Source organism: Rasamsonia emersonii (assembly GCF_000968595.1).
Source record: "Rasamsonia emersonii CBS 393.64 chromosome Unknown ctg1118621760412, whole genome shotgun sequence".
Classification (NCBI taxonomy): domain Eukaryota; kingdom Fungi; phylum Ascomycota; class Eurotiomycetes; order Eurotiales; family Trichocomaceae; genus Rasamsonia; species Rasamsonia emersonii.
In genome coordinates, this window is record NW_013563020.1 from 12953 (window position 1) to 36795 (window position 23843).

Here is a 23843-nt window from a genome sequence, read left to right on the forward strand (position 1 = left end):
GCTCTCCATGATATGCATAATACATACAAGTACATGTCTAAAATCAACACATCCGCTCCAAGAAAATGCTTGACTCACCCAACTCCACTTTTAAAAATAATTCTCTAATAACCGCTGCCTATGCTGGACCAGGCGATCGTACTTCAATAGCAACCGCGCTAACCGGTTGTCTTTCCACTCCATCTTCTCGTCCAGAATGAGATGCGTATACGCAAACACGCTGGCATCGAACAGCCCCGGACTGCGGCGGTTGAAGAAGTACTCCCCATCACCTAGCAGCGCTTGAAGAGCTTCGAACGCGTTATCCGCCTCCGCCTCGAGATCGTTGACGTCGATGAAAGGTGAGTATTTAAGCAGCTCCGCCCGGGCTGCTTGCTGCAGTTGGACGGCGAGAGCGGCGCGCACAGCAGAGCTGGAGGTCGACGGATCGACGTAGAGCCTTCGAGCAACCGCATTAAAATTGTCACCGTTCAGGTACAGCTGATACAGCTATCTCCACCGTCAGTACGATGCGCCACCATCAAACGCACTCCGTCGACGTACCCAGGCATTGCGTATCCGGTGATCCAGCAAAGACGCATACACGTCGAATCGTATGCTGATCTGCTGCTCTTCTTCACAGTGGACTTGTTCTATGGCCCACTTCTGTAGCTTGTTGGCGGGGATGGGAGCGAGGGTGCGAGGCGGCACGGCAGGAACGAGATACGGGAGCGCCCCCGTGGGCGACGCATGGTTGTTGGACGGGATAAGGTCGAAATCGATGCCGACGAATTTCAAGTATGCCTGGAAAGCTCACGGATCGTTAGCAGCGCAATCTCCCCGGCATGCGGAGCTTCTCCGGGCATCCAAACCTGCCACCGCAAGCATTGCGGGTTGAACGACGGTGCCCCCCTCTTTGCTCCGGCCGCATCAATGAAGACATATAGCCTATTTCGGTCTGGGTCGCCATGCGAAGAGCTTCCGGGCAGGTCGTTTGGTGGATAGGCTATCACGGGGAACCGATCGAAGATACGCTTTATCGGTGCTGGAACGGAGAACAGCTGTCGGGGAGGAGGGCTCGGAGACGGATCCTGCGCGCCTTCGGGGTCGTGGTCGTCGCCCGGCGCTGCTGGGCCGGGTCCATTGGGGCCTTTGGGGGGCATTGATGAGAGACCCTGCTCTGGAGAGCGCCGTGGGCGGGCAGTGTATGTCGCAGTCATGTAAACAAGTATACAGCAAGCAGCTGGTAATCCTGTATGGCTTCAGGTGAAACGGACCTTCATTTCCTCGCTCACCGCCCGGGCCCTGGCCCAATCAACGCGCCGGCGCGGGCTGCGGGAGTCTTGCCCGTCTCGGATTGGGCGGACGACTTTACAGCCCACTTGGCTTCCCCTCCGTTTTGCGCCGATGCCGATCAAATGCTTCAAATCGCCCGCGTGCTATCGCGTCTGCAGTGCCCAGCCCCCTCCTCTGGCCGTCTTTCAAGCAGGTTGCATGATCCTCCTCTCGACGGTTGCTAATTTCGAGACTCGTTCTCTCATTGCGCTTGATTGCGCAGTCTATGTGCGCTGCCCCCGGTGCGGCTTCCAAGTCCGATCGTGCTCAGCCCCGATAATCTCACCTGATTACGATTTACGAGCGCCATTCTGTCTTGTGCATGTACGACGACGCAAATCGAAAACGTCCTACAAACCGAGCTGCGATTGGCCTATTTCGAATCTGTAACGGGAGGAGATACCATTGGAAATTATTTCAGAAACACAGCTCGATAGATAGGGACGCAAGAAAGCCGATCAGAGAGCCCAGTCTTTTCCAGAAGATAGAGAATAGGAGATAGCCTGAGAGGCTGTATTCCACGCGGTCGTGATCCGGCCGATGAGCTTCTGCTTCGAACACAACCGCTACCATGCCTCTCGATGAAGAAGGAGCGAAATGGGCATGGTGGGCACTTCGGTCTCATTATACGATTGCGGTCTGTATAGCCATGCTGATGATTGCATAGTGAACCATGTATTCGTGGACATCGATCTTCAAAATGCCAGCATTTCGACCGGCTGATGATGAAGGTCCCCAAAGCGGGTCGACCGTTGGCCAAATGCCCGCATCCAAAGGGTTCGTGTAGCTGTCAGAAGGTCTATGCCTTCATGGTTCGCATCCCGAAAGGTGGGTTCTCCTTTTGCTATAATTTCCAGGCGATATTTGATAATTGACCTTCCCTTTTGCCAGGGTCAACGTGTCTGTGTAGACCGTTATATCAAGTACCGGCAGGCTCAACTGAAGCACCCCAGTCTTCAGGCACGCCTTCTGTTACAGCGTCGAACCCGTCCGCTCCGGGGAGAATACAAAAGCATTCCCGACGGCAGAGTAGTCTCCAAGCTGCACCCGAGAACATTGCCAAGGCATTGAACTCCGCTTCTGAATTGCAGACAGCATCAACCTCCCAACCCCTTCCTTACCCCAACTTTGTACAGCACAGTTCAGCTTCCGGATTTTCAGCCTCCAACCAAGGCGTTCCCACCTTACTGCCAAAACAGACGCCGAATGAGAATGAAGGCGTTCAAACAAGCGATGCCAGCTGCTGCTCAAAGAGAACCGAACCTGTTCCTGCTGTTCAGCCATCGGGTTCCTGTTGCAGTAAATCGCAGCCTACAGCAGACAATAAAGATGCCGGTTTTGGCCCAGAGCATGTGAATTTCAATCCTTCCTGGAATGAGGCACCCTACAGTGCTTCACAGGTTCCATCATGGACCCAGTCCCATCAAATGGGACAATATGCCTCTCAGAATTCCAATTTTGCGGCTGCTCTCATGCAAGGCCCAGCATATACGAATGGATTCATCACGAGTCCTTATCCAGTCCCTCAAATGAACTACTCATCAACGAACTTCGATGGCAGTTCTCTTGGCAATCATGTCAGTGCGGATCAATTTGTCCCCAACAACTCTCATGGATATCCATTTGTCCAACCCACTATGTTTGGAGGTGATCCCGCACACGAGTGTAACTGCGGCGATGACTGCCAATGCCTGGGATGCGCTGCTCACCCTTTTAACAACACTACAAGGCAGCATGTGCAAGAAATGGGCTATATGATGAGTATTGCAGAAGAGGATGAAAATTCTGAGAGTTCCACGCCTTTTGCGGGACAAATGAGCCCCCCGACGTATCCCACTACAGCCGTCACTTCCAGCAATGGGCTGCACTCACAAGGTTCCGCCGAGAACACGTCGACCTCAACGTTCGACAATGTGCTCTCTGCGACGGCCTCGACAGACTACACAACACCTCAATTGATGCAGCCATCCGCGTATTACACGCTTGAGTATCCCGTTGGACTGCCTGGCGCATGCTCGAATGTAACAGGAACTTGTCAGTGTGGAAATGACTGCAGCTGCATTGGTTGTCTCACACATAGTGGTCATGACGGCGTGACCCTGGAGCCTGCTCCTGCTCCTGCTCCTGATGAGAGGGCGACGGTGGGCGATGGACGTCCTTCGCAACCATCGCATGAGTTTGCTGACTCTACTACCGCGGCACGGACGCTTGATGAATTTTCGCCCTCAGCTTTGAGCCCACCGATGATCGAAGCACCCCTCGTGTAGGGTCTCCAAGCAAATCCTGCATACTTATCGGCATCGTCAGTTTATTTCCTCGTCTATTTATTTATTTGTATTGGTTTCGGATATGGGCTACGGTTTCGAGATGATTGACGAATCAGATACCCGATATATATAAGGATTACCGGTAGAATTGTGTATTTGCATTTCCCTTCCTGCCCCTCCATCTCTTCTCTATCACCCACCTCATCCAGCACTTCATTTATTGGCATGAACATATTCTTGGAGCGACGTGGTGTATGGATAAAATTAGGGTTTATAGTAGGTTAGGTATATAGATATATATGCTCTCGGCTTTTCATATACGCATGTGTCGATTTTGCCCTGTAGCTCGGGTGACTTAGCCTTGCCCAATTCGTGGGAATTCCAGAGCACAAGCCCATTCTATGAAATGATTATGCAAGAAAAGAAAAATGTTCCGTAGCTCTTGTACTCGTTGTTGAAAGGATCAAAAAAAAAGCAATGATTCATAAAGTAAAAAGATTTGGCAAACAGATATCTAAAGCACGTCTTTTGAAAGACGCTTCCTTTTTTTTCCCCATACTTTCCGTGCTTTCGTTTCTGTACAGGTATTGTACATCTTTGTAAGAGAAAATTGTCTGTCTATCAGGGCATAAAAACTGGCAATTCCCCTCCCTAGCGCTGAATCTCAGCAGATCTCCAGGGGAAAAAAAAGAATGCGATATGGGACCTCGTGTCACACACACACGTTCGCGCGCTTGCACACCAAAAAAACTCTCTGCTCTTCATCGTTGTTGCAAATTGCGGGTATCTCACGATCTAGCCTGACGCAGGGCATCTGTGACAGGCTGGTCACCTCGACGGAACGAAGCTGTTCCACCCGGCAGAATGAATTAGTCCCAGAAACAGAAATTACTTGAGTGTATACTTGAGTGTAGTGAAAACCGAAAAACATACCGTCCGCCTCTTCCCATGCACGGCCTGCACCGAAGCCCAGACCAATCCAGGCCGGCCAAGCTCTCCGCTTGAACAGCAGGACCGAAAAGACCACACCGAAACCGAGACCCAGCGCTGAGCGGATGATCAGGGAGGAAATCGCGCGATCCCACTAGCATTGACATACCCAGGTTTGGGGGCTCAGATTAGCCATCAGAGTCTCTACTACCGCGGCTGTACAGAGTAGGGGGGCACGGGGCATTCGTGTCAGGGCGGGGAGTCGCGGAAATGGCCCTTTGCTCCGAAATAGAAACAATTGAGGGCCGGACAATAATGAGGGAGGTCCTTTCACGGTGGATTTACCTTCTCGTTCAGCAAAGCTTCACTGACGGGCTTGCTATGTCTCGCGAGCGGCGCCGCCGGCCGGGAATCGTTCGAGTCAGCCATTGTGGGCGAATCTGGTTCATAAATTGCTTTGTCAGCGTCCGATGTGAATTGCCTTGCACGGCACGGGTCTTCACTAACCTGTACGAAACCAAAGGCGGGGGAAGGGGAGGTGAGAGGCAATTGAGTTTGAATAGGGTGGGTTGTTCTCAAGGACAATAATAACTTCGGATCCTTTGGTTTGGTTTGATGTTGTTGGAAGTGAATGCGAGCTCTCGTTGACTTGCGGCTTGCCCGGTCGGAAAAACTAGGCTGGCCTGCCAGTCACTGCGCGGCGGGCCCTCCCTACGGAGTATCGTCTCAAGTCTTGTTCGTCTTTCGTCACTTCATTCGGCGGCTAAGTTGGTTCCACATTCCGAGCTCCAACTGATAAATATTTTTTTATCTATCGACTGTAGATAGTACAGTCCATACATACATGCGGAGAATCGACCTGTTTTCTCTGGAAGAGTAACAACGCCGAACTCCCTCTTTCGCGATGGCTCCTGCTCCGGAGGTAAGGCAGATTCTTTGTTGCGATTGAAGTTTTGGTATGAATTTCAGTAAAAAGATCATGACTAATATCGTGTTTCTGGCGCAGCAATCTTTGTCATCGCAAGAGGCGCTGTTGCAGCTGGAGAGAGGCAGTGCTGGCCCTGCCATCCAGCTGCAACAAGCTGCGCAGATTCTGGAGATCGACCTAGCGCTGTGCGCAGGTCATCCCGAACTCAATCATGACCTTCGTTCTCACATTGCCTCGGCCCCAAAGGAAGAATGGGTGCTCAGGTGGCTGCTGAAGAAGTTGAAGACCCAATCCTACCGGGAAGACCCTGTGTCTTTTCTTCTCTTCCAGCAGCTTATTCATCGCATTCCTACGAAGACCCTTGCGGCAATATTGAGCGATTTCAAATTCCTGGCCGTCTTGAATGACGTGTTGAAGGATTTGGAGCAGGGTGTTCTGGAATCTCTCCAAGACGCCATCGCACCAGGTGTGGAGCGTTCAGACTCGGAGACGAGCCATACCCTAGGCGCATCTCCGGTCCAAGAGAAGGATTTCAATGGCAACGGCGCGAACAAGAAGAGGAAGAGAATGGACAGCGTCGAAAGTAACGACTCGAGCCGCGAAGAGCGTCCTTTGCTCAACCCCTTTGTTACCGCTTTCATCTATGTCTTGGATTGTCTCTACAGTCTTATGACGCTGCTCAACAAGAGAGACAATGTTGATGAAGTCGCACGTTCTCATCTCAGGCAGTCGCTTCGTGCAGAACCAGCGTTTGTTGCCCGCATGCTGGGGAAGTCGATGAAACTGTCTGCCCGTTTGATCATCGAGTTTTCTAGAATCGGAAGAGGCACCGATTTGCAACATCTTCTCCACGTCACTGCGGCTGTCTTTGAGCTCTGGGATCTTAGATCAGAGCGCGAAGACGACTCGGACAACAGTTCCAGCAATGTCAGTGAGAGGAAGTTTCTGTATAGAAGTTATCAGCGCTAACAATTGTAATAGTCCGCGTTCGCCGAAAATTGCTTCCTCCAGGCTTTGAGGCTCCAAATCGCCACACACTTCTTTGGAAATAATTACGAAGATGCAGCATATGTTGTTCACGCAGTCGAGCGCCTCATCGCCCTTCATGTCGTACTTCCTGCCCGCGCTGCCTTCTTGGCCCGAGGCGGTTCTGGAATCGATTATTCAAATGACGAGCCCGACTGGAGTGCCGTGAAACCGGTTACGGCTACCTTTCAGCCATTTTTGAAGGAAACCTCCGACCAAGAGACAGGTTCTACAGATAAAATGGAGGTTGATACAGTCGGCGCTACGGCTAAAATCACAAATCCCCCGTGGAAGCCTGCCGAACTCCTTCCAACTTTTCTCGATATCGCTATTCGTTCCGTGCCAAGGGATACCTTCCGTCGGCAAACGGCTGAGGCTCCTTGGCTCGAGACTTTCTTCGTCGCAATCGCGGAACTGGCATTCTCAGCTATCAAGGAAGCTAGCCCGTCACATGACACATCTAGCTTCGTCCCAATCTTGGAGCAGATGTTTCGCGTTGTCCGGAATCGAAAGGTTCAGCTTTCTCTCCATACTCTCCTTACCCATGCCGCCTATACAGGCCTGCTCAAGGATAGCTTGGAGAAGGTCCACTGGAGTTTGACGGCTGTTCTTGTTGAGCTGGGCGTTGACATCTTTCTTCCAAACTCTGGCTTCAAGGATTCACGGCGTCTTTTGACGGCCCTTCTCGAAAAGATTATGCTACAGTGGACCAGCAGCTCCAAGGGCAGCGATGAAACATATCAGCTGATCAAGACGGGGATCCTTATTCCTCTGCTTCGCGGGTTTGCTGCCGCGAGAGACCTCCCTAGGTTCGTTGAAATCTGGCGCGAGCAGCTAGTCAATGTGGAAACGGCACGTGCCAAGAACGATGCTTTGGCGAAATTTTCGATTTGGGAAGACGACGATCTGGCCAAGGTTTATGCGGAGTTGATGAGGACGTCGCTCACGGACATGCAGGTGGTTACCCAAGTTCAGACGGCTGTCGCAGAAGTGAGATCTAAGAACGGGAGCATGTCTACGACGGCCACCTCTTACGCTTACTTGGTGATCCTGGAGGCAGGGTCTGAGACTTGGAGAAATTACTGCGGTCTCGAGGTGATGGTTGACTCGGTGAATCAGGTCATTGAAGCTTCGAAGGCGGCTCTCTCTTCTCGCAACGGTATGCACTGGCGATGGCGCTTATGGCGACTTGCTGCAAATCTGGTCGACGCTACCATGAAATCACCCGACGGCTTACTTAACGAGCTTGGGACCAGTTTGGTAGACCAAGCCGTGAAGATCATTCTCCAGCTCCACAAAAAGCCGAAGGGAGATTCGAAAGATTACCTGGAAATCTTGGAAGCCTTTCGCCTCGTTCTGAAGGTTACCAAGGAATTCGAGAATACGGATTCTGAGAAGGTCAACACGCTTGCGGAAAACATTGTCACGTTCTTACGGGCGCTCATCCCTGCGGATGGAGCTTCTCTGGAAGGGTCATGGAATGGCCGTGTTGAAGACTTGGACTCGCCCCTGGCCCTTGCCATGGCTTACCTGGTGTCGCTCCTCAGAACACCAGAGGTTTGGACCAAAGTCAAAGCCGAGAACCGACAGGGCATGTTCGACAAGCTGCTTGCTTTGGCTACCGTCCCTCAGCGCAAACCTGTTTCCTTGCCAACTTCTACTGCAAGCCCTTCGAGTCCGGGGTTCCTTCAGCTGTGGACTGCTCTTGTTTCTCATGAGTATCTACTCAACGTTCCGCAGATTGGCAAAGATGTACTCGTCGTTCTCTCTGAGAAACTCGAGAAGAGTGTCAAAGTCCGCCCATTTGTTGTCAACAGTCTGCAGCGATTCCCGACTCGGCTTGTTGGTCGTCATCATAGAGGGGTCATCTTAGATACGCTCAAGGAGATTCTCCTGAGCAAGGAGTGCTCCTTGGAATTATCTGCCGATATCTTGTCTTTGATGGCCAAATTGGCACAGATGCCTAAGTCATCCGCCGCTATCACCAGCGATTGGGAAGTCTTGTGGTCGATCGCAAAGGTCATACCGTTGGAAGGCTCAGACATGGATCTTCGAGTGCTACAGTCTTTCAGTTGCCTAGTGAAGGCCGTTATTTCCAAATTTATCGTCCTGCCCGACGACGAGAAGCAAAAGGCCTTCAAGAAGATACATCACAAGGTGTCTTCGTCGATTTCCAAATTGAAGTCACTCGACGACAAAGCTTTGGAGCAATTCCTTGTTCGCGTCTTACTATCGCAGTTGTGGAGCCATCGCACCGAGCTTTCTGGTGTAGTTGACGAAAAAGATCTCAATTCACAGAGACAAAAGGTGTTTAAGTTGGTATTGGCCAGCCTTCAGGCAGAAAAAGACCTGTTGAAACAAAAGACTCCGAAGGAAAAGGATATCATTGCGTTGACGAAGTCGCTGGATGCCTTGGAGGACTTTGAAGATATCGCTGAGGGCAGTGAGGAAGCTGACGACTGTCTGAGAGAGATTGAAGAGACCGTCATGGAGGGGACCACCAAGTCTGGCCGATACCTGCAGAGACTCATCAGACATCGCGTGATTGCCGGAACGAGACCTGGAGAGAAGGTCGTGTTGCCCAGGTCGAATCTTGCGAAAGCATTCCCGTTGCAACACATGTTCGGTGAAGAACAACAGTTATTCATACGGGAAGCGACTGAACGATTCCGTTCCATGAGCTCCGATGAACTGGTCAAGGCCATTCATGGCTTAAGAGAGGCTGGCTTTAAGGGTCCCAATGCTTCATATCACCTGTTGCTGGTGGGTCTGGCAGTCGCTACACTGAGTCCGGTCGAAGAAAAGGAGAGCCCTACCGCCAAGGAGCTGTCCGCACTTGGTGGCCAGCTTACCGAATCACTGCAAAGTAGCACTTCGATTGAGCAATTCTCGCTTGCCGCTGAGTGCTTGGATATCCTGCTCCGTTCTCACCCTCGCGCCGTCACCCAGTGGAATGTAGATGAGATCATGACTACAGTCTCCAAGTGCGCTTCTTCGTCTGGCCCCCGAATTTCGGCCGAGTTTGCAGGTACCATCTACGTACGCCTGTGCCGGCTTACGGGTGTGCTGTTTGGTCTCTATCGACAGAAACTCGGTGGACGCTTCCACCTGATTGTTCCGGCTATGCAACATCTGCTTGCCTGCCTCTTCTCCCCGAGCCGAAAGCGCAAGCGTGGCCAGTCAGCAGTCATCCAGGAACGACCGCCGTGGCTTGCACCCTTGGATGCCTCCCACGCCGTGCATTTCACGCGTCTCCTGACCTCTCTCTGCGATCCAACCGTCTCCGCTGTGTCCAGACCGACCCAGGCTGGCCCCGGGCATGAAGCGCTGACGGATCAGACGAAGAAGGCGAAGCGAGTTGCCGGCCAGCATCTGCAGTACCTGGTGATGGCGTACACGGAGTGCTCGCTGCTCAGTCCCGTGAGCCCAGAGATGAAGGCAGCGCTGCTCCCCGGTCTCTACGCGGTGCTCGACGTGATGTCACGCGAGACCAAGCGATCACTGAACGCGGCGCTGGATGCTTCGGGACGGGCGATTTTCAAGACGCTCCACGACGACTATGTGAAATTCGGAAAGTGGAATAACAAAGGATAAACCCTCGCTCACTATGGGGGGGGGGTTCAAATCCGGCAATGTATTACTACTACCTTTTAATGTAAAATAGCATGACAAGGGGAGGAAGGGTTTTGCATTATGGTTCACTCATGTGTAATGTCTCAATGAGTCCACCCAGGACAGCTATTCGATAGGAAGATTCAGCCGAAGCTACTATTGGAATAGAATGATAACGAGCACTTAACTGTTCCGAGTATTATTTGTATACTGACTGTGGGCCGAGATAAGCACGCGAGCTGCTTACTCGATGCGATCGAGTCACGAGTCCCGCCGTTATCGGCCCGCGATAAAGGCCGGCCACGACCACTCGCGGAGCTGGCAGCCACCACTAGAATGCTCGCAAGACGAAGACCCAGATCAGTCGCTGTGCGGAGAAAATGCCTGCTAGGGAGAACTCAAACCCTGAGCTAAGGCCTCCTACTCCTAGGGCTTGTGCTGCCAGACGATCCTCCCACCCGCCGTGTGTCATTATTCCTTCGTCCAGCGGACCGAGATGGAGGGCACACTAAAACGTCATCGCCAACCGCCGGATCGAGATATGCGACCGCCGTCTCGCTAATCACGACACGCAAACCTATTACATCTTATCAGCTCAACCGCGATAACAACCGGACTTGGGCTGCCTATGCACGATCCCTGATTGATCGCTTACTGTTTTGCCTTTTTGTGGCTTTTCTTTTCCCGTCCCATCAGCCCATCATCCCGTGGAGAAGGAAAAATTATGTGGGACCTGCCTTTGGAGGTTGTGGATGTGGATGGGATTTCTTCCATCCAGCGGGTTAGCCGCCACGCATCTATGACATCGGGGGTTCCTTAGCCTTTTTTTATTTTTCTTATTTTTGAATTTTGCATATAATATGCCACTGTCCTCTTCCACCCTGTGTCCTGTGTTATTGACATTGCTTGCCAAAGTAATTAATGCGTGGTTGTTGCGACCGCCATCCATCCATCCTTCCACGCATTGCCTTGCTTTGTGCAAAGTTGAACGGACTGGCTTTCTTTTTGTCCCCGACAGTGTCTTGGATGAGCTCGCTCAGAAAACGCTGTCATTTACAGGCGACTGGGATTGCCGGTTAATTTTCTTGTCTCTCTCTTTTTCCCCTCGAAAATTCATTTCAGTCTCTTAGGAACGTCATGGCCACGATATCTACTTCCAAAGCCAGACACTACGTCAATAAGTTGGCCGTTACCAGCGAGCCGGGCTTGACCAATGCTCAGCTGCTGTTGACCAACCATGATCTTCGTCCAGGTGAGGAACAAACCAAGTCTTTATATCCTGACTCTGTCCTTGGAACCCACGATGCTGACAATACATTTTGTGGCAGTGGAACCGGACCGACGCGAATGGGGAGCATGGAACTTCGTGGCCTTCTGGATTGCAGACTCCGCGAATATCGTATGTGTCTTATTATTCCAGTCCTATCAATCCCTCCTCGTGGAATTTCGTCATCTTGATCGCCTGTTGACAATCCCCCCTGCAGAACACATGGATGATATCTTCTTCGATGATCGTTTCTGGCCTGTCCTGGTGGCAGTCGTGGATCTGTGTCTGGGTTGGATACTTCATCTCTGGCTGTTTTATCTGCGCGACCGGTCGAATCGGCGCCAGGTATCACATCTCGTTTCCTGTCGTGTCGAGAGCGTCCTTCGGCATCTGGGGTTCCCTGTGGCCTGTTTTCAATCGAGCGGCCATGGCGGTGAGTCTATTCTTCTCCTTCTCTCCATCATGTCAATAATTTGTGGATGTCATGACTGACTGGGACATTAGTGCATCTGGTATGGAGTCCAAGGATGGATAGGTGGTGCGTTCATTCTCGTCTCATAACTCTGTATCTCTTTTGTTTACTGATGACAATTTTTTCAGGCGAGTGCGTGACCTTGATGATTGAGTCCATCTGGCCAAGCTATGCCAACTTGCGTAATACCATGCCAGCGGGCTCTGGTACTACAACCAAAGACTTTGTCAGTTTCTTTATTTTCTGGCTGTGCAGTCTGCCGGCGATCTGGTTTCCTGTCCACAAAATCCGGCATCTTTTCACCGTCAAGTCTTATTTCACCCCGATGGCGATGATTGCGTTTTTCGCATGGGCGATCAAGAGAGCGAATGGAATCGGTCCAATCGTCCACCAGCCAGTCACTGTCCATGGGAGCGCTCTGGCATGGGCGGTTATCAAAGGGATCATGTCCTCGATCGCCAATTTCGCGACCCTCATCGTCAATGATCCCGATTCCTCCCGTTTTGCGAGGAAGCCCCGGGATGCCCTCTGGTCTCAGCTTTTTGCGATCCCTATTGGATTTGCTCTCACCTCGTTTATCGGAATTATCGCCTCTTCCTCGTCGACAGTGCTCTATGGCGAGACGATCTGGAATCCCCTGGAATTGCTGGGCAGATTTCTTAATGGCGCCAGCTCTGGCGAGAGATTCGGCATCTTTGTCATTTCGACCGGATTCGCGCTTGCGCAGCTCGGCACCAATATCGCGGCCAATTCAGTGTCTGCTGGCACAGACATGACTGCGCTGATGCCCCGCTTCATCAACATCCGTCGTGGTGGATATATCTGCGCCGCCGTCGGTCTCGCAATGTGTCCGTGGAATTTGCTCTCGTCGTCTAACCAATTCACGACCTACCTGTCGGCCTATTCAGTGTTCCTCTCCTCGATTTCCGGGGTTATCCTTTGCGACTACTATGTCGTTCGCAAGGGCTACCTTGAGATCAAGGAGCTTTACAGCGCACGGAAGCGCTCCCCGTATTACTTTACCTATGGGTTCTCGTGGCGAGGGTTTGCTGCCTATATCGCAGGGATTCTGATCAACATCGTCGGCTTCGCTGGTGCCGTCGGACGCACGGTCCCCATTGGCGCCCATTATATATACAATGTCAACTACTTTGCTGGATTTATCGTCTCTTCTGGGGTGTACTATGTGCTTACCCGCTTCTTCCCGATCCCTGCAACGAGCGACTCCTGGAAGGAAGTGGATGTCGATGTCGAGCATCTATCTGTCGCATACGGCCAAGAGGTCGCCGACGAGGAGAGCAGTCCGGACTACGAAGCCGTCGTTCCGGACGGAAAGAAGGACAGCAAAGGCAGTTTCTCTAGTAGATCGCCATTCCCAGTTTGACTCATGATTTTGGCGGATTTCTGGTGAAATTTGTTTTTTTTTCCCTCTCTCTCTGAAGGTTCAGGTGATTCATGTGACTCTGCTAAATAATTGATACCATTGTGTATAAGTTATGTGTTGCGTGTGTGTGATGAATATGACTCGATTTTGTGTGGCAGTGCCACTCCGTGTTAGGGTTCTGACAAGGCGTTATGAGTCAGGTTAACTTAAAAGCCAAGGCAGCTGCGACATAGAGTTCCATCAAAACCCACGTTTTTGTTGCCAACGTTGGTTACTTTGATTTTATTAGTGCTGACTTTTCTTTTGCGACTGTAGCAGGGTGAGTCAGGTCCTGCCTGGCCAGACAGTAGATGTCACCATCTTTGGAATTGCCTAGGTAGGTAGGTTGTATAAAAGCCCATCAATTATCACCTTGGATATTCTCGAAACCGAGTTCCTTGCATATTAGCAGGGACAGAACCATCACATTGTCTCACACTGTTTATATTCTCTCTGCTTACTCTCATCAAACATGGCGTCGGCTAGCGCTCTTCCCCAAACGCTCAAGTCCATCAATGCCACAAAGATCGAGGAACAGTCCAAACAGCGCACTCTCTTTGAAGAGCGGAAGAATGAAGTCATGGCAGCTGCCGCGAGAGCCCCGGACCTCCGGGCCAAGGCGAGAGTCCTTCTCGAAGGCGTCACTCGCTTAACGGAGAACCCTAACGATGCGTTCGACATGGACGACATGGACAAAGATATCAACGGCCGAATCAGAGGGCCATTCCTCCATCTACAACCGTGGCAATTCAAATTGGGAACGCAATGGCAATATCAACGTCCGCCGCTTCCTCTTGCAGAGCAACTACGATGCTTCTGTTTCTGATGAAGTCATCCAAGAGTGGATATCGCAGCTCGAACACAAACTGGCTTGTCTCACCGTCAAGTACGAGCATGCGTCGTTCTACAGCGCTCTGGTTAAGAGTGGTTATCCAGTCTTGAGGAGCCTCGACCGGATGATGAGACGACGCCTGATATTCGGTCCGCGTTTGAAGAAATCGGCCGCCGGGAAATGCATGAGCAGCGGGCAATTTGGGAGTCGCTCGTCTTTTCGGCCGCCGATCTCGATCCAACCCGCGTCGAGGATTATCTCGATCGACTCTTTTGCAGGACGAAGCTCTCTAGGCAGGCTCTCAAGGAGCTCCGCGAAAGGATCAGAATTTTCGGCGTCGAACTGATGGCAGATCGAGAGTGTTTCATCATCCACACCCTCAAATTGGTAAGTGCGTCGTTGCTGAGGAGTGATCTGCTCTCTCCCGAGAAGACGGCAATTCTGAAGGAGTTCATGAGGAACAACGAGGTCGCCCAGGAGGTCGCAGACGTCTTGAACTTGCGGTTTGCCTTCCTAGATAACTGGAGCTGGGAACCAGACGGTCTTCCAGTAGAAATGCGACGGCAGCTAAATGGCAAATATCGTGTCTTCATGGATGAGGACCTCATCAACGCTCTTTTGCTTCACTACATTGGCCTGAAGTGGCCTGTCAAATTCCGGCACGTGTTCGAAATATTCCTGCACTCTCCTGCCTGGAAGTCCAATGCCAGGCGCATCCCCAGACACCATCGGGAAAGACGCCGATATTTCCTGGACGAAAAGTCGAGTTCTACGAGGACTCCCTTCCACCCGCGTTGCGTGGATGATTTTCGCAAGGCTACATATGTAAATGACTATTTTATGAGTCAACTTCCTAGATCGCTGGAAGCAGACAAGCGGGACTATGATGCTGAAGAACATGGCGCTGGAGGCGATACACGCAAAAGTCCCATTGGAACAAAGCATTCATTGCTCCATCTTTTGATTACGGAGTCTCTGGTCCATACCACCCTTCGTGGAGAATTTACCGTCATCCGGTCCGACTTTAAATGGTTTGGACCGTCTCTGCCTCACGCTTCCATTCTCGCAGTCTTGAAATTCTTCGGAGTCCCAGAAGACTGGCTGCGATTTTTCAGGCGCTTTCTAGAGGCGCCGTTGAAGTTTGTTCACGATGATCCGCAGGCCAGAGTCCAGATTCGCCGCAGAGGCATCCCGATGAGCCACTCGCTTTCCGACTGTTTCGGAGAGGCCGTTCTTTTCTGCCTGGACTATGCCGTCAACCAGCATGCTAATGGTGCCTTTCTTTACAGACTTCACGATGACTTCTGGTTCTGGGGGGAGGAAAAGACATGCAGAAAGGCGTGGGCGGCGATGACCGGTTTTGCGAAAGCTATGGGTCTTGAATTCAATGATGAGAAGACTGGGACTGTTCATCTTGGGAAGAGAAGAGATCCAACTGCTACACAGCTTGCAGCGGAATCCGAATACTCCTCCTCCTCGTCGTCGTCGTCTGAGGACAATGGAGAGAGTGACGAAGAGGACATGGATACAAGTCCGGATGCCAATGATCCTGGCCCTCTACCGGAAGGTGAGATACGCTGGGGTTTTCTCCGGCTGGATTCTGAACGAGGGTCCTTCCTCATCGATCAGGAACAAGTAGACGCCCATATTGACGAGCTTCAGCGGCAGCTCTCGGCCTGCAAGAGCGTCTTGGCCTGGGTGCAGGCCTGGAACGGCTATTTTGCCCGATTCTTTAGTAACAACTTTGTCAAACCCGCCATGTGCTTTGGTCGTTCTCACATCGATATGGTAATCTCTACGCTGAGCCGAATCGAGAGCACTGTCTTCTCCAAGATCGACCCCGCAAGAGGCGGCAGAGGCGGCAGGGGTGGCAGCACCAACGTCACAGATTACCTGCGAAGCGTGATCGCTCAGCGCTTCAATATGCGCGATCTTCCTGACGGATTCTTCTACTTTCCGGTCGAGCTGGGCAGTCTGGAACTCCGCAACCCGTTCATCCCGTTTCTTGCGATGCGCGAAAACATCAAGCAGGCCCCGCGGAAACGACTGCAGTTGGCACTGCTGAAAGAGGAGGCGGCCTATTACTCCGCCAAGGAGAGGTTTGAGAAAGAAGGCTCCAATTATAGATCCTATCTTCGCGACCAGCCAGTCGCCTTCTTCCCTCTGGAGGAGTACATGTTGTATCTCGAGTCCCACAGTTCCGCTCTCCTCCAGGCTTACAAGGACCTGCTCCGAGTCCCTGACGAGGTCGGCGTTGGCCAAACCCCCGAGTTCAAAAGCAACAAGATGTGGCTGCAGGCGAATAACAGGAAGACGACCAAACTTATCCGCTCGACCTGGGACCAGATGACGCCGTACTGGAAGTGGGTCGCGGAGCTCTATCATCCCGGCATGGTCCGCAAGTATGGCGGGTTGGCTGCCGTGGATCGAGCGTTGATGCCGCTAGGCGTGGTCAAGGTGTTGCGGGAGGGTCGAGTAAGATGGCAGGGATAAGCCTTAACTATTACGACTTACGATTTATGATTTGTACGGTATATTGCTACCAGACTGGATCTGAGCATGTGTTATGATAATGGTGCAGAATGAGACTTCTTGTCCATAGCATATATGCTTCGAATGGAGTTCCAAGCGGTGTTGTCGATCTGTAGAATCTTGTAAGAAATCGCAGACGAAGAAGTTGTCTGTCAGCGTTATAATTGAAGATACCTGCATATGTACTCTATTACACCTACCGGTAGACTGCCAAGTAATGGTATCTCCCGTTGATCGGTAGATCCTCGACGGGGTTCCGAATGGATGCCGGACTTTCCCTTCTTCCATTGCAGTCATGGGACTGGGATCAAAGAATTCGAATAAGTGAAATATCACTTCTTTCTTTATCGAAAGGGCGAGCCATTCACCGCTTTCCTTGCCTTGGCATGGCCCAGAAGGGTAGAACCACTGCCACGCTTCTTTGTCGACTAGAGCTCTTACTATCTGGTCTGGCTAGTCTTCATACTCCATCTTCCACACAATCCCAATGACAGTTTCCATGACCCTGTCCTAACCCGGATAACCCTCTCGTCTGGCCATCAGAAAACTGAGAGAAAACTTTCTATCATCCTTGCCTGTTTCAGGGCCATCATTCGCGTGAAGCGAGTCTAATACTCTGACACCATGCTCTGGGAATCCGATCTTCATGGGCTACACAGTCAGCTCGACGACTTCATTCGAGACAGCAAGCAGCACCACAACGCTCGACTGCGGCTGCTACAGAACTGCCAAGAACTGATCGAGAGCTATCGACGTCTCAAAAGCGACTTGGAGGACAAAAGAGAATTGCGCGAGAAGTACAAGAACCAGGCGCGAGGTCAGGTGAGTCAGTTCAGTCCTGTTGAGCTGTTGTCCTTCCTACTACACTGTAGACAAAAGATTAATCTAATGCTAGAAGGATGTACATGAGCGGAATCCGTTTGCTCTTGTGCTTGTCGATGGAGACAACTACGTTGTAAGCTCAATCAGCTTCTGGATCTTCCCCTCAACGTGTCTAGCTGACGCTTAGCAGTTCAAAGACCAGCATATCAAAGCCGGGAGTGAAGGCGGAGCTGCGGCTGCTCAAGCACTGAGCGACGCCATCAAGGAATTCCTCCAGTCGGAGTTGAACATCGATGCAGAGCAGTGTCGTGTCATGGTGCGCGTCTACGCAAATCTCTCTGGTTTGTCGAAGAGTTTGTCCAAAGCAGGTCTTGTAGGAAATGAGGCCCGCTCCTTGGCCCCCTTCGCCGCGAGCTTTACGGGTTCGCAGGACCTGTTTGATTTCGTAGATGCGGGCGACAAGGATGGTACTGACCTGAAGGTCAGAGGTATTCCACCTGAGGGTTCTTTTTTATTTGCTTGGATTGTTTTACCGGCTAACCTGTGCTGACACTTGAAACAGAAACGTTCCAGTTGTTTGTTGACAATAACCAATGCAAACACATTTTCTTCGCCGGCTGCCACGACGTTGGATATCTGTCCTTGTTAACCCCATATCAAGGCAAGGCAGATCGCGTGACGCTCATCAAGGCTGCTTCAATTCAACCAGAGTTCGAATCTCTAGACTTACCCATCAGAGAAATACCCTCTGTCTTCAGATCTACCCCTATTGCCAGCAGCAACACCACATTTTCTAGAACGAATGGCAAGTCAAAGATTTGCAATTACTACCAAAAGGTGCAGAACCAAATGTCGTCAGTCATATAAGCTCGCTAGTCTGCTGACATTACAATAGGGAATGTGCAGGTACGGGAACAAATGTCTCAATGAACACGTCGACAAAAGTCCAACAAAGTCTGGGGACGACTCAGCACGGTTTCCTTCGACAACCTCTAAGAAGACTACTTCCGTCAGTCCTTTCCGCGGACCATTAGCGCATGAGCGCCCATCAGATTTGCTTCCATTTTCTTCGCCGGAAACAAAAGACCTCATACCGATCAACAAAGACGGAGACCGACTCGACACGATCTTCCTGAGACCGCCACCAGAAGCGTGGGAAATGTATCAACGACGCAAAGACAAACACAAACTGTGTAACAAGCACCATCTCGGCGGCCGGTGTAGTGAAAAATACTGCAAATTCGACCACAGCGAGCTCGAACCGCAGGCCCTCACCGTGCTGCAATACATACTGAAAGAAACCCCTTGTCCGCGGGGACTGAGATGCCGACAGGCGAGGTGCTATGCCGGTCATATCTGCCAGAAGGACGGTTGTCGGGGCGGCAGCAACAGCAGCGGCGGCGGCGGCGGCAGCGGCGGCCGTTCCTGTCGATTCAAGCCGCATCAGCACATGCACCGTGTCGATTTCAAGGTCGCCGAGTGGGTGCCGCCGGTAGTGGCGGATGGCGATGCAGAGGACCTCCCTGAGTGTTCGATCATCTTGGTGACTGGGAAATCGTCTGCAGAGGGAGAGCTGATCAACGGGTGGTAGCGTTAAACATATCTTCAGATTGTCATCATGGGATCTAAATACGTTGCCATGTCGACTTCTCAGCATGAGAACAAGAACAAAAGACTTGCGAACAACAAAATAAAGTATTACGACACCTCTCGACAAGCTACACCAGAATCTGCATTTCTTTCCTACGCCCGCACATCGCCTGACTTGACATGTCCGCACTTTCTAGAATGAAGAGCACAATACTGAACTGTCTATCAAATGTGAGATAGATAGATAGATAGATAGATATGCAAGCCAAGGCATTTTCCTCTCTCTCTCTCTCTCTCTCTCTCTCTCTCTCTCTCTCTCTCTCTCTATATTCCTCTTGTGCCCTATCACTTCAACAAGCCAAAGTTGTATGTATGTATGTACTGTACCCAGAAACAAAAGCTCACTAATCAATACATACTATCTAAAAGTTCATATTCCTTTTTCTACTGTCCCTCCTCCTGCTGCTACTGTGAAAGACAGTAAGATGACTCACGTAGTCGAGAAAGTAGGTACAGTACTTGTCACTATACACAAAAGAGAAGCGTTCCCATTTAAAATTATCTCAACACACCCCAAACCAGCATTGGTTGTCAACTTGTCTCGAGTCTTGAAAAAAATCTCGTCCAGTATCAATGATATAAGAATGATAGCACAAAAAAACAAGAAGCAAAAAGAGAATGAAAAAAAGAAAAAGACATTGAGCGTGCCAGGGGTCGAACCTGGAATCTCCTGATCCGTAGTCAGGCGCCTTGCTATTGAGGGCGTATTAGCATAGCCTTCTTTTTGAGGTAATTATGATTGAAGTTATTTTATTTGTGGGAGTACTCACCCATTGGGCCACACGCCCGAGATTGATGTTGAGAGGTGGGGTTAATGTGGTTGAAATTTTTGGGGATCCATCCTTTTTTTTTTAGCCGGATCTTTGCGCACAATTAATAACCTACCTAGGTAGGTAAGTAAGTAGGTATATGTGGGTAGTCTTACGCAGGTAAAGAATTATGAATCATGTATTATTCCCTGCATAATCCCTTCAGGTAGGTATGTAGCTAGAGGAAATTATTACAAGTACAGGTAGTTTTTATGACATCATACCCTCTACATTCCTTTCTTTTTTTAATTGTCGATAAATGCACGTTGGTCGAGAAGTAGTGACTGTGAAATCGAGTCTCTCTCACACTCATGAGGGGCACATTGAAAAAAAAATCCCCACTATTAGATACTAGTAGTAATAATGTTCTCGCGGTAAATGCCCCTTTTTAGGGCTTTACCCAAATCATCCTAGAATGAAGCATCCACATCCACACATCATCACTAAGTACCGTCATTCAAGATCCGCAATGACGACCAACTACCAAAATAAGGATAGGGCGTGTGGCCCAATGGGTGAGTACAACCCCGAAGATTTCCTAATCCACAGAAAAGGAAAAAATGGAATTGTCATCGCTAATACCTGGCGACAGCAAGGCGCCTGACTACGGATCAGGAGATTCCAGGTTCGACCCCTGGCACGCTCAATTGGTTTCTTTTTTTGCGTTCTGTTTGAGTTGAGAATTATGTTTCTTTTTTCCTTTTTATTTGCTGCTGCCCACTGGACAGAAGGCGAGGTCAATATGGGAATTAAATGTATAGTGTGACTACCTGCAAAAGCTTGTGCAGAAAGCACACTAGAGGGATAAGAAAGAAGAGTCGTAGATTTTAAATGTGGGTTGTGTGGAAACAGATACCCTAATAATATGTGTATGGTTTTGGCAAAATCTGTAGTCAGCGTACTCCGGAGTAGTAGTGCTCTCTATATGTAGCTACGGAGTATATCTTTGAAACAGCACTATTATATAGTTTCTTGACAGGGTTTGTACAGCTCCTCTTTGACAGGGTTAACAGGCAAGGACAGCTTCCTTCCCACTATGCACACATTGTACTTCTTTTTTTTCTTTTAGCTGCTTGTATATAAATAGATATTCCATATGATGTTGTTCAACGCAAATGCAACAATCCAGAGCGATTGCTTCTACTCCACAAGCATGCAGCTGACTACATCTTCAGCCTTACCAATGGACATCTAGGGGCTGTTGAAGGTGTTCTTGACATGTTATACAAGGTTTGTTTTGCACTCTTCATGTGGCTCCGGAAGTTGCTAATTGGATAGGCTATAAGGTGTATCGGCAGCACTAAAAAATCAAGAGATCTCTCTTATGACAATGGACCATATCATTGACTACTCGATTATGAAGACAAATCCTTTCAATACCTCGCACAGACATTAGTCCAGCGGTCGTTTGTGAACAGACGAAACCTCATCCCATCCGCAGCGGATGTTCTCAGAGAAGTCCTCGTGGCGGGCAGCATCAGCAGGGATTTGAACAATGAAGGTATCTGCATATGTTATGAGCGCTGTGGGCTTCACTCCAAGCCTTTGGATGCAGAAGCGATTGATATTCTTTGCGCGTTCCCTTTCAGACTCCATGCAAAGTATGATTGTCATTATAATTTTGGACATCTCATAGCTGCGTTCCATTTCCCATAAGCCAGTATCCAAGTATCAAGAAGCTGGCAGAAGCAACCATTTTGGATCCAATGGGCATATCTTCCTCTACCAACGAACTGTGCACAATGCTCTGCTAACCGGTCGCCATCACAGAGTAGTTCAAAATCCCAGCCAACGTCTGCGATTCTGAAATCTATACGACCGCTCCCATCTCCCGACCACTCGCTAGAAACCTTTGCTGAGAAGTTGAGAACAGCATGAAGATTGCGATAATACTCATCATAGTAGAGAGCTTCTACTGGCCGAATCAGAGCTCCAGTACTCAGGCAGGTGGTAGAGGCAAGATTTCGTAGTGAGTGAGAAGTTTCGGAACACTGACTGCCACAAGTCACATCCTCACCCCTATAGTAAGTCGTTTCTTGGCGGTACTCAGGCTTTACTATGTGGTAGATATTCCTAATACTAAACTCTAGAGGGCAGTTTTTGCAGGGGATTATTCCTCTATTAAAATCCTTAATTATTTAAACAATGTTGTTGTACTTTAGTTTCCCTTGATATCCTAGGGATGTAAGTGTAGTAGAAAAACATGGTCAGTCATAGATCTTAATAGTTTACAGGGTGTTATCTTAATTCCATGCCCTCCCCAGTAGTAGATCTTGCAACCATCTATTCTGTGAGGTCAGGCAGACGCGTCCATCATCAATGTCGAGGAAACAACTACCAACATGATTCAAAACAGGATGCAAGCAGACACCATGCATATGTCCCCAGACATCGGTCAGAAGCATACTTCAGCTTTCAGTCCCACCTTGCCTGCTGCTACTTATTCCCAACAAAGGTCTCACCAGCAGGCTCCTTCCATGGCCATCATCTTTATGATCCGCATCAGTTACGTGAACAATATCAGCCGCCTGAGATTTCTCGCTCGTCTCATTTGCCTATTGCGTCTATCCTGAAGAGGTCCATGAGTTTGAGACTAAGCTTTAACAAGCTATAGAGGACTCGCAGCGGAACTGGAAGGTTATTAATAAAAAGAACAACTAGTCTGTTACTTCCTATTGTCTTGTAACTACTCTGGAGCACTTCTATATGTGCTAAAAAAAGAAAAGCCCTAAGACGTGGCTTTCTGGCGCTGGCACCCTCTCACGTGCCTCATGTGACCACGAATGTACGAAGTACACTAGCTATCCTACCTTAGCTAGTAGCTCTTGACACAATCATACATTATTGAGACTCTTCTTCTGACCTCATCGTCTCCATTAGACTTAGATCTAGATTGGATTAATTATTATTATTAGAACATAGGAGATCAGGAGGCCTCCCACACGCTCTGGAGTCCGCCTTGCGTGGTATTAGACGCTTTTAATAGTGTCCGCCATAGCTTAAGAGGACTTTGCTTGCGTCCTAATAACATGGGTCAAGTTTACTTGTGATTGAAACTTCTCCGTCTGTAGAGCTCACCTGAAACCTTCCCTTGCAGCTGCTCAACACCAAGGGAATCCGCTGTATACTTCTGGCGACAAATGCACGTCCTCCACCAGACTTGACTCCAAATCCATTGAGTCACCATTGATTCACCGGGTCTAGCGAACAGCCAACGGCAGCTGCACCTAAGTAACCTCTCTTTCGAGCTTTGTTGATCGCTTGCCCCGTGTCTTTGACTTGCGTCACTCCCGGTCAGCCACTCCCATCTCGGAACGTGTTGCCTGAATTTACCAGCTACCTAACAGGCACCGACAGAGTAGCACTGCTAACTCACCAAGGCCACTAGTTACCTAACCAATGCTGTCCATCTAGTCAGCGTACCCGCTTTTCGGTTGTTTATTCAATGCAGCGCTGTGGCCTTAACCAGAATTGGCTTCTCTGCTAGCAAGCTGGCCGCGGCCCGGTGGTCCCTAGGAGCGACGTGGCCATGGAATGACTGTTCGGCCAGCCATGCTACTGTAGCATAATATCCAGGGCTGCTCAAGCATCAGTCTCTCCTTCTGCTTCTTGCAAGAAGCAAAATTCCATGGATCGATTGTTGCCATCGCCAGGCTTCCACGGTTGACGAGTCAGGCAGCGCTTGCCGCACGTGACCGGAGTGTGTGGCGGTGTGGCGGCAGCTGCCATGCGATTCTCACCAACTGCACCAACATCGCCTCGATTAATTCCCCAGGCAAGCTCGTGAGTCAACCTTCGCCGCCCAGCAGGCCCTCTGTTGCAGGTGCGTGTCTGGCTGCCGAGTCGAGAGCGCGCGCTTGGGCTCCAATCCAGCCTGGTTTCTGTGGAGGCCCCCGGTCACACGGTGGACGTGCGTGGTCCCTCCTCGCTTGTGCTTGTCAGATCGATCGTCCCGGTTC

At 50.3% G+C, this 23843-nt stretch overlaps 8 protein-coding genes across 8 annotated transcripts; 7 read left to right on the forward strand and 1 right to left on the reverse strand.

The window, feature by feature from the left end:
- Positions 1 to 509: 509 nt before the first annotated feature.
- T310_6452 (uncharacterized protein) lies at positions 510 to 1499 on the forward strand (the record flags this gene model as incomplete). Its single annotated transcript, XM_013470718.1, has 4 exons — positions 510 to 593; positions 652 to 883; positions 927 to 1184; positions 1246 to 1499. The coding sequence occupies 4 exons, from the start codon at positions 510 to 512 to the stop codon at positions 1497 to 1499; spliced, it is 828 nt and encodes a 275-aa protein (XP_013326172.1).
- Positions 1500 to 1885: 386 nt separating this feature from the next.
- On the forward strand, positions 1886 to 3581 carry T310_6453 (Copper-activated transcription factor GRISEA; the record flags this gene model as incomplete). The annotated part of the gene is made up of 3 exons (XM_013470719.1): positions 1886 to 1920; positions 1982 to 2142; positions 2248 to 3581. 3 exons carry the CDS (start codon positions 1886 to 1888, stop codon positions 3579 to 3581), a joined length of 1530 nt encoding a protein of 509 aa, XP_013326173.1.
- A 788-nt stretch (positions 3582 to 4369) lies between these two features.
- On the reverse strand, positions 4370 to 4940 carry T310_6454 (DUF543 domain protein; the record flags this gene model as incomplete). The annotated part of the gene is made up of 3 exons (XM_013470720.1): positions 4370 to 4428; positions 4515 to 4665; positions 4857 to 4940. The coding sequence occupies 3 exons, from the start codon at positions 4938 to 4940 to the stop codon at positions 4370 to 4372; spliced, it is 294 nt and encodes a 97-aa protein (XP_013326174.1).
- A 475-nt stretch (positions 4941 to 5415) lies between these two features.
- T310_6455 (uncharacterized protein) lies at positions 5416 to 10059 on the forward strand (the record flags this gene model as incomplete). The annotated part of the gene is made up of 3 exons (XM_013470721.1): positions 5416 to 5433; positions 5488 to 6366; positions 6421 to 10059. The coding sequence occupies 3 exons, from the start codon at positions 5416 to 5418 to the stop codon at positions 10057 to 10059; spliced, it is 4536 nt and encodes a 1511-aa protein (XP_013326175.1).
- Positions 10060 to 11380: 1321 nt separating this feature from the next.
- Positions 11381 to 13200, forward strand: T310_6456 (Uridine permease Fui1; the record flags this gene model as incomplete). The annotated part of the gene is made up of 4 exons (XM_013470722.1): positions 11381 to 11476; positions 11562 to 11777; positions 11849 to 11882; positions 11945 to 13200. 4 exons carry the CDS (start codon positions 11381 to 11383, stop codon positions 13198 to 13200), a joined length of 1602 nt encoding a protein of 533 aa, XP_013326176.1.
- Positions 13201 to 13711: 511 nt separating this feature from the next.
- Positions 13712 to 16564, forward strand: T310_6457 (uncharacterized protein; the record flags this gene model as incomplete). Its single annotated transcript, XM_013470723.1, has 3 exons — positions 13712 to 13864; positions 13938 to 14125; positions 14176 to 16564. The coding sequence occupies 3 exons, from the start codon at positions 13712 to 13714 to the stop codon at positions 16562 to 16564; spliced, it is 2730 nt and encodes a 909-aa protein (XP_013326177.1).
- A 663-nt stretch (positions 16565 to 17227) lies between these two features.
- Positions 17228 to 19016, forward strand: T310_6458 (C-x8-C-x5-C-x3-H type zinc finger protein; the record flags this gene model as incomplete). The annotated part of the gene is made up of 5 exons (XM_013470724.1): positions 17228 to 17425; positions 17499 to 17558; positions 17616 to 17913; positions 17988 to 18279; positions 18332 to 19016. The coding sequence occupies 5 exons, from the start codon at positions 17228 to 17230 to the stop codon at positions 19014 to 19016; spliced, it is 1533 nt and encodes a 510-aa protein (XP_013326178.1).
- Positions 19017 to 19273: 257 nt separating this feature from the next.
- Positions 19274 to 22457, forward strand: T310_6459 (uncharacterized protein; the record flags this gene model as incomplete). Its single annotated transcript, XM_013470725.1, has 10 exons — positions 19274 to 19385; positions 19445 to 19521; positions 19965 to 19968; positions 20277 to 20399; positions 20477 to 20509; positions 20972 to 21114; positions 21274 to 21485; positions 21813 to 21853; positions 22047 to 22068; positions 22241 to 22457. 10 exons carry the CDS (start codon positions 19274 to 19276, stop codon positions 22455 to 22457), a joined length of 984 nt encoding a protein of 327 aa, XP_013326179.1.
- Positions 22458 to 23843: the final 1386 nt, after the last annotated feature.